The sequence below is a fragment of the Nomascus leucogenys genome, chromosome 10, assembly GCF_006542625.1.
Source record: "Nomascus leucogenys isolate Asia chromosome 10, Asia_NLE_v1, whole genome shotgun sequence".
NCBI lineage: Eukaryota > Metazoa > Chordata > Mammalia > Primates > Hylobatidae > Nomascus > Nomascus leucogenys.
In genome coordinates this window covers 65,918,638-65,928,220 of record NC_044390.1, presented here as the reverse complement: position 1 = coordinate 65,928,220, position 9,583 = coordinate 65,918,638, and the positions used below count along the sequence as shown (strand labels likewise).

The 9,583-nt window shown below is 41.0% G+C and overlaps 1 protein-coding gene across 1 annotated transcript; it reads right to left on the bottom strand.

Moving 5' to 3' along the window:
• Window positions 1-5,863: 5,863 nt before the first annotated feature.
• On the bottom strand, window positions 5,864-7,714 carry FPR2 (formyl peptide receptor 2). The gene has a single exon (XM_030821190.1). The coding sequence runs from the start codon at window positions 7,704-7,706 to the stop codon at window positions 6,654-6,656; it is 1,053 nt and encodes a 350-aa protein (XP_030677050.1). The 5' UTR covers window positions 7,707-7,714; the 3' UTR covers window positions 5,864-6,653.
• Between the last annotated feature and the right edge of the window lie 1,869 nt (window positions 7,715-9,583).

The following is a 9,583-nucleotide window of genomic DNA, read 5'->3' as shown; positions in this document are numbered from 1 at the left end:
TACAGGCATGAGCCGCTACATCCAGCTGACTTATTTCTCTTAGCTTCTAAAATGTGGACTACAACAACCGCCCCCGCCCCCACCACACACACACAATGAGAAAAAGATAAACGTGAAGATTAATATGTTTGTGTAAAACAAAATGCTCATGTACTCCCACTCATGTCAAGAAATAGATCACTATTCGTTTTTCAGAAAAGTTTTCTTCCTAAGATGTGGCAATGGGCTTTATAGCTCTGATAGTAGATAAGAGCAGAGAAATCAAATTACAAACTATCTTTTTTAGTATTACTTTTTTTAATTTTTAATTTTTGTGGGTACATAGTACATAGTAGTTGTGTATATTTATGGGGTACATGAGATACTTTGATATCAGGCATGCAATGTATAATAATTACATCATGGAAAATAGAGTATCCATTCCCTCAAACATTCATCCTTTGGATTATAAAGAATCCAGTTATACTCTTTTAGTTTTTAAAAAATATACAATTAAATTATTATTGACTATATTCACTCTATTGTGCCATTGAATACTAGGTCTCATTCATTCTTTCTATTCTTTTTGTACCTATTAACCATCCCCACTTCTCCCCTGACCCCTGCTACCCTTCCCAATTTCTGGTAACTATCCTTCTGCTCTCTATCTCCGTGAGTTCAGTTGTTTTGATTTTTAGCTCCCACAGATAAGTGAGAACATGCAAAGTTTGTCTTTCTGTGCCTGATCCATTTCACTTAACATAATGACCTCCAGTTCCATCCATGTTGTTGCAAATGACAGAGTCTCATTATTTTTCATGGCAGAATAGTACTCCATTATGTATATGAACCACATTTTTTTTGTTCATTCATCTGTTGATAGACACTTAGGTTACAAACTATTTTAATTTTTTTCTACAAACGAACCCACAGTTATGCAAAGGAATGTGTGTGTGCACAGGTATTCATTGTAGCACTTTTTTTTTGTAATGAGCAAAAGATCAAAAGCAATTTTAATGTTCATTCACATGTGACTGGTCAGATTAAATTTTGTTACATTCATCCAATAAAATACAATGCAAAAATTAAAAAGAATGAGGAACTTTGAGACTATATAGACAGAAGGAACCTTTCCAACTCATGATAAATCCATAATCACCCGAATAACCAAATCTATTTAAAGACATTAAAGTCAAATGATCTTTATCAAAGGAGCAAAGGCAATTCAATGGAGAAAAGATAGTCTTTTCAACAAATGGTTCTGGAATGACTAGATATCCATGTGCAAAGAAGTAAATTTAGAAACAGAGCTTACGTGCTTCGCTAAAATTAACTTAAAATGGATCACAGACCTAAATGTAAAAGACAAAACTATAAAACACCTAGAAGATAACAGAGGAGAAAATCTAGATGACGTTTGGTTTGACAATGACTTTGTAATTACAAAACAAAAGGCACAATCCGTGAAAGAAAGAATCAAAAAGGCAATTTTTGCCTTATTAAAATTGAAAATTTCTGGCTGGGCATGGTCTTTGGGAGGCTGAGGTGGGAGGATCACTTGAGCCCAGGAATTTGAGACCAACCTGGGCAACAAAGTGAGACCCCCATCTCTACAGAAAATAAATGATTAGCTGGGCAGAGTGGTGCACACCTGTAGTCCTAGCTACTTGGGAGGATGAAGTGGGGGGATCACTTGAGTCCATGAGGTTGAGGCTGCTGTGAGCCGTAATGGTGCCACTGCACTCCTGTGTGGGTGACAGAGTGAGACTCTGTCTCAAAAACAAAACAAACCAAAAAAAATCTAAAAAAAAAAAATCTGCTCTATGGGAGAGTGTTGCAAAAGACATATCAGATAAAGGACTGTTATCCAAAATATGCAAAGAGCTCCTAAAACTCAACGATAAGAACACAGAAAGCCCATTTTAAAAATGGGCCAAGCCCTTAACAGGCACCTCAAGAAAGAAGATATACAGATGCCAGGTTAACATATGAGAGGGTGATCCACATCATATATCATCAGGGAAATGCAAGTTAAAACAATGAGATACCACCCTACACCTATTAGAAATGGCCAAAATCCAGAACACTGACAAAACCAAATGCTGGCAAAGACATGGAACATCCTCATTCACTATTGGTGGGAATGCAAAATGATACAGTCACCTTGGAAGAGAGTTTGGCAGTTTCCCATGCAACTAAACATATGTTTACCATACAATCCAGCAATCATGTTCTTTGGTATTTATCCCAATAAGTTATAAACTTCTGTCCACACAAAAACCTGCACATGGATGTTTATAGCAGCTTTATTTATAATTGCCCAATTGGGAAGCAACCAAGATGTTTTTCAGTAGGTGAATGGATAAATAAATGATGTTACATCCAGACAGTGGACATTATTCAATGGTAAAAAGCAATGAGCTATCAGTCTATGAAAAGAGATGGAGGAAACTTTAAATGCATCCTACTAAAGAAGAGATGCCAATTGTAAAAGGCCACATACTTCATGATTTCTACTATATGACATCCTGGAACAGGAAAAAACTATAAAGACAATGAAAATATCAGTGGTTTCCAGGAGATAGGGAGGAGGGAGGGGTGAATAGGCAGAGCATAGAGGATTTTTCGGGCAATGAAACGAGTCTGTATGATACTGTAATGGTGGATATACGTCATTATACTTTTGTCCAAACCCACTGTATTAGTCTGTTTTCTTTTTTCTTTTCTTTTTTTAAGATGGAGTCTCGCACTGTCGCCCAGGCTGGAGTGCAGTGGCGCGATCTCGGCTCACTGCAAGCTCCGCCTCCTGGGTTCACACCATTTTCCTGCCTCAGCCTCCCAAGTAACTGGGACTACAGGCGTCTGCCACCACGCCCAGCTAATTTTTTGTATTTTTAGTAGAGATGGGGTTTCACCTTGTTAGCCAGGATGGTCTCGATCTCCTGACTTTGTGATTTGCTTGCCTCGGCCTCCCAAAGTGCTGGGATTACAGGCATGAGCCACTGTGCCTGGACAGTCTGTTTTCATACTGCTATAAAGAACTGCCTGAGACTGGGTAATTTATAAAGGAAAGAGGTTTAATTGACTCAGAGTTCAGCATGGCTGGGGAAGCCACAGGAAACTTACAATCATGGCAGAAGGGGAAGGGGAAACAAGCTACCTTCTTCACAAGACAGCAGGAAGAAGTGCCCAGTGAAGGGGGAAGAGCCCCTTATGAAACCATCAAGATCTCATGAGAACTCACTCACTACCACAAGACCATCATGGAACTGCCCCCGTGATTCAATTACTTCCACCTGGTGTCTCCCTTGACACGTGGGGATTATGGGGATTACAATTCAAGCTGAGATCTGGGTGGGGACATAAAGCCTAACCATATCACCCGCTGCAAGTAAAACACCAAGAATGAACCCTAATGTAAACTGTGGGCTTTGGATTAATGATGTATCTATGTAGGTCTATCAACTGTAAGAAATGTTTACTGTGGTCGGGGATGTTGATAATGAGAGGGGTTGTGCATGTGCAGGGGCAGTGGGTTTATGGGAAATCTCTGTATTTTCTTCCCAATTTGCTGTGAATCTAAAATTGCCCTAAAAAATAAACTCTATGCCACGTACAGTGGCTCATGCCTATAATCCCAGCACTTTAGGAGGGCAAGGCAGGAGGATTGCTTGAGCTCAGGAGTTCAAGGCCAGCCTGGGCAACTTGGTGAATCCCTGTCTTTACAAAAAATACAAAAATTAGCTGGGCATGGTGGCACATGCCTGCAGTCTCAGCTACTCGAGAGGCTGAGGTGGGAGAACCACCTAAGCCTGGGAAGTCAAGGCTGCAGTGAGCCGTGATTAGTGCCACTGCACTCCAGCCTGGGTGACAGAGCGAAACCCTGTCTCAATCAATCAATCAATCAATAAACACTCTGTTAATAAAATAATGAGGCAGCCCCTTATGTACTAATGTGATACTATTTTTGTATCTTACTGCCTAGAATTTACCCACACCTAGCTGGAAGGATGACTCAGAAAAGGATTATTTTAGCTGAATGAATTGCTGCCCACATTTGTTAATAAAGTAGGGGGAAGAATATTGGGTAGGCAGCTGGCAGTCTCCAGGGGAGCTTATGCCTTTGGGTACTCAACAGTCTCTACACTCTTCTCCCCAAACAGAAAAAGTGGTCCTGTTCTTCCCATGGGCGCTATCCCCAGAGTTTTATTTTGGACTTCCAGATTCAAGCAAGTCTAGAAATGTTTATTGGTGGTGAATGTCCCGTAAACACCAAGAATCCTCAGCTTCTGAAGACCCCAATACACAAGGGTGCAATTGGAGCTGAGAATCCATAATGGCAACTTCCAATGAAGAAAAGAAAAATGGGGAGGATGCAGCAGGCACTGTTCCACTGCAATTAACCAAGGCCAATGGGAAGGAAAGTAAGACTCCTCTGTCCTGGCAGTGGGGGAAGGCTGTTAATTAGCCAGTCTAGAAGCCCTGGTTCTCCTGTTTCAAGGTCATATGCTGTTCTTGGCTCCCGGTTTTTCCTTCTTGCGTTTTCTCTTTGTTCCTTATTTTCTGTGGCCACAACTTAGTTGGGCATTAAAGGGTATACTTTTCTTAGGAACTGGAAAGCATTTATAGGAGTCAAGAATGCAAATGAACTAAGTAAACTTCTCTGTTTTGGAAATGTTGGAAATGCAATAACTTTAGGGGAAACAGGAGGGAAAGGGAGAAGCGGTGGAGTGAGTGAGGACGCTGATAACGGGACTGCCTCATATTCGTGTAGAGTTCTGCCTTTTGCCTGTGCATCCGGAAAGTATGTTCCGCACCGAAGGACCATTTCTGAGTGTTTATTTCCTGAAAGCAAAGTAAAGGGCTGAGTACCTTTGTGGGTTGATTTATTTCAAAACAAAGGCGTGAGGCAACAGTTAGCCATGGTACTTTCCTTAAAGCAGAAGCTCAAAACCAGAAATTGATGAAAAAGTAAGCCACATGAGAATTTCTAAATATTGTGTGCTTGAGGATGGGTGTTTACTAGACATGGTCTGGTTCATGTAATGAAGGTTGGAGATAATTTTGATTTGACATTAAAACTTCTCACTTGACACCTAGGTGATACTATTGTTTATTGATTCATTTATTCAATGAGTATTTAATGAATGTCTATTACATATCAGACAGTATCTTACACATAGAGGATGGGGTTCAATCAGTGAACCATACAGACCAAAATCCCTGACTTCAGAGAGCTTACATTTTCATTGTTTAAAAGAAAACGTATCTCCAAAGGCTGTGCTCTAGGATAATAACAACAACAAGAAGAACAAAAATCAGAAATTAATAAATAAATAAAAGAAAGCATTTCAAGTTTCATACTTTTTTTTTTTTTCAGACAAAGTCTCACTCTTGTCCCCCAGGGTGGAGTGCAATGGCGCAGTCTTGGCTCACTGCAACCTCCACCTCCCGGGTTCAAGCGATTCTCCTGCCTCAGCCTCCCAAGTAGCTGGGATTACAGGTGCACACCACCATGCCCAGCTAATTTTTGTATTTTAAGTAGAGATGGGGTTTTACCATGTTGGCCAGGCTGGTCTCGAACTCCTGACCTCAGGTGATCCACCCTTCTTGGCCTCCCAAAGTGCTTGGATTACAGGCATGAGCCACCGCACCCAGCCAAGTTTCATACCGTTTTATAACTTTTAAACAGTTATTATACTATTTCATGCCGATGAGTTTGACAGTTTGAATGAAATGGCCAAATTCCTTGAAATTCAGTTTACCAAAACTGACAGATAGGAAAAAACAAAAAAACAAAAAACGGAAGAGTCTAATGACTGTTAAAGAAAACAAACCTGTTATTAAAAATCTTCCCAGAAAGAAAACACAAGACCAAGTTGGCTTCACTGGTGAATTTTTCGGAATATTTAATAAAGATATAACACCAGAAAACAGAATCAGAGGAATTACTTCTCAATTCCTTTTTAGAGACCATTACAAGTTTGAAGTAAAACTTAGCAAGGATAGTAGAAAAAGTGAAATAACAGAGCCATTTTTATATAAACATAAACACAGAAATTCTAACAAATTGTTGTGAGATATAAATATTTAAAGTACATCAGGACTAAGTGTGGTTTATTCCAGGAATTCAAGAGTAGTTTAACATTCAGAACTTAATGAACATTATTTATAATGATTTACATAAAAGAAGAATAATAATCTGACCATCTTAATACATGTAGAAAATGCATTTGATAATATGCAAAGTCATTCATGATGTAAAACTCTTAGCAAACTAAAAATAGAAGAAAACTTACATAGTCTGATTTTTTAAAATAGCTATAACAAACCTACAGCAAACATTTTCCTTTATACTTTAAAGTCTCTTCCCCTTGTTATGTGCTATCTCGTCTAAGTCTTACAAATCCCAACCAGGCTTTCTCTTCTTGTATTTCCCAACTCCACTTACCCCGGGGTATAGGCAGAAGTCAAAAAAACAAAAAATAACACTAATACTATAGTAGCCTGACTGTCTATTTCTTAGCCCCAAATCAGGGACACAAAAGCATTTTTCGTGAATAAATACTTGAGCTGCGCATCCTTGAATGCCTCAATATGACTCAAGGGTAGATGAAGCTGGAACTGGCGTTAGGGTAGGATGAACAGAACTCAAAATATCCCTGACCCCATCCTCACATTGCCCGTAACTCAGTCTCTGCAGGAGGTGAAGCAGAATTGGCAGCCGTGTCATTGGTTGGGGCTGAGTCCTCAGACAGGGCCCTCTCCAGACTGGTGGGCAGGGACTGGATCAGTCTCTCTCGGAAGTCCTGGCCTACAAAGACGTAGAGCATGGGGTTGAGGCAGCTGTTGAAGAAGGCCAGGGAGCTCGTTGGGTTAACCAGGATGCCAATGATTTTGTACTTGCCTTCGAACAACATCTCTTTGAGCCAGACAGTGCTCAGAAGGGCAACCAGTTGAAAGGGGAACCAACAGATGAAGAAAGAAGCCACCACAGCAATGAGGACCCGTAAGGGACGGCTGGATTTAATCATGCCCTTTTTGTGGATCTTGGCTGCAATGAGCCCATAGCAGATGGCAACAATGGACATCGGCATGCTGAAGCCAATGACAAACCAGATAATCCCTCTGGCTGTCAGCATGGTAATGGCCACCTTCTTCCTCTCCTCAGGGGTGTCACCCCAGGATGCAAAGTTGAAAGTACAGTATGTGTCCCCATTTGCAATAGTTACTGTAGTCAAAAAGAGGAAAACTGGCAAGGTAAGGACTAGGGCAAGAATCCAAGGTCCGATGATCACCTTCATGGCCAGACTCACGGTGCGGTGGTTCTGGGCCCAGACTGGATGCAGGACACAAATGCAGCGGTCCAGTGCAATGAAACCAATCAAGAAGACACTTCCAAAGAGGTTGATGTCCACCACGATGTGAATTAACTTACACAGGAACCAGCCAAAAGGCCATTTTTCTCCCATGGCCATGGAGACAATGAGGAATGGTAACGTGGCCGTGAAAGAAAAGTCAGCCAGGGCGGGCTTCAGGTAACAGATGGTGGTGACTGTGCGTGTCATCCGGAATCCAGCCACCCAGATCACAAGCCCATTGCCCAGGACCCCGAGGACAAAGGTGACCCCAAGCACCACCAATGGGAGGATCCGCAGAACAGTGTAGCCAGCAGACTCATAGGACACTTCATATTCATTCGGAGGAGTGGAGAAGTTGGTTTCCATCTTGCCAGCACCTGAAACATTCTAACAATGGCCATTTCTCAGCTGTGGAACCATCTTACAGCATCTGTATTTATAGCTCACATCAACTTCCACTAAAGCTCCCACTCCTACCAGGAGACCTACTGTATCTACTAAGCCTTGTTGACAATGGTGCTATAGAATTGGCATTCTCTTGGATGCTCCTTTGGGAAGGGATAGTCCTCCATATTCCCATCATTATCAATATGCATTTCACTTATCGGGCTGATCACTTCACCAAGGGGATTACAAGGCTCTGTCCACCAGCAAAAATACTGAACTGATGTTGTATGGACAATGGAAAGTTGAGCATAGGCAGCCTCAGCATTGTGAGGAAGGCACAAGACTCAGAATCAGAAGGCTCACATCTATGTCTCCCATCACTCAATGCAAACACGCTGGCAAGCTCTGCAACCTCTTTCAGCCCCAGGTTTTTCCAGTCTCCCAACTCCTGTCCCTCGCACTGTGAGAACCCTTGACCTATTGCTTGGCTAGTACTCAAGATAAAGTTTGAGGGTTTGGCTTGAGGTTATTGTTGAAGAGAATTTTGAGCAGTCACTGGTAACATGTAGTAGTATGTTATATCCTGAGGATTCTGCACTAGAGGAAGTCAGCAAAGAGAGTTCCATCTCTGCTTTCTACCCTCTGCTTTTCCCTGTCCCTGCTTGATGTGGAGCTCTTCTCTGTTTGGAATGCAAATAATCAGTGCCGATCTGTATAGCTTTGGTGTCTGTGGGATAAAGACTATGAGAATAATAAGTCATATTAATACTTGTGAAGTTCTTATTAGAGACTATGCATTGTGTTAATTACTACATATGGGATCCGGTTTGGCCTATGTAATAGCTGTGTAATATTCATTACTTCTAGTTTTCATTAGAATAAATTAAAGCTCAGGGCAATTGTGAAATGTGTTGAAGGTCACTTAGGTAGTAGATAATAGATTAAGGACTTCAGTTTGGCTTGGTCTGACTTCTAAACCCTTACTCTTGACAGATATTGCTGGTTGCCCACCCAGCAACTGTTCCCCATTCTTCTCTGCTCGAAAAACCACAATTGTGTTTAGTTACTCACCCTGCAGAGAAGGTGTCTTTTCTCCATGTTGGGAGTAAATCTTGACTAGTCTAATTAGCACTAACTAGAATTCCTTTTACTTTGCGAGGGATTGCTTTAGTAGTGGACACGTGACTAAATTGTGGACAATAACATTAAGAATATAACCCACAGAGCTTCTCAGATCAAGTTTTTTTGTTTGTTTTTTTCTTTTAAGAACAAAAACCCAAAACATGTAGTCCCTGCCTCTGGTCCAGGTCACATCTGTAATGTTTGTATCCAATTCAACACAAAGTCCCATGTCACTTGAACACATTTTCTTATGCTGTGGTCTGTGGACTTTATCAGAAACATCCAGGCTGCCTGTTAAAATTGTATTCATTATCCTTAGCAAACTAACACAGGAACAGAAAACCAACTACCACATGTTCTCATTTACAAATGGGAGGTAAATGATGAGAACACATGGACACAAAGAGGGGAACACTGGGGCCTACCGGAAGGAAGAGGGTTGGGGGGAGGGACAGTATCAGGAAAAATAAGTAGTGGGTATTAGGCTTAATACCTCAGTGATGAAATAATCTGTACAAGAAAACACCATGATACAAGTTTACCTATATAACAAACCTGCACATATACCCCTGAACTTATAATAAAAATGAAAAACAATTATATCCGTAAATCTCATTCTAGAATATGTTTGTGTAAAAGCCAGGATGATTTGTTATGGCCATGAGAATTTGAGAATCATCTCAGACTGGGCTATTCAGCACCTTTAAGAGAAATAGCAATCCCCTAGCACTTGT

Bases quoted from the DNA above. Each gene is read 5' to 3' on its own strand.
- FPR2 (XM_030821190.1), bottom strand. From the start codon at position 7,706: ATGGAAACCAACTTCTCCACTCCTCCGAATGAATATGAAGTGTCCTAT.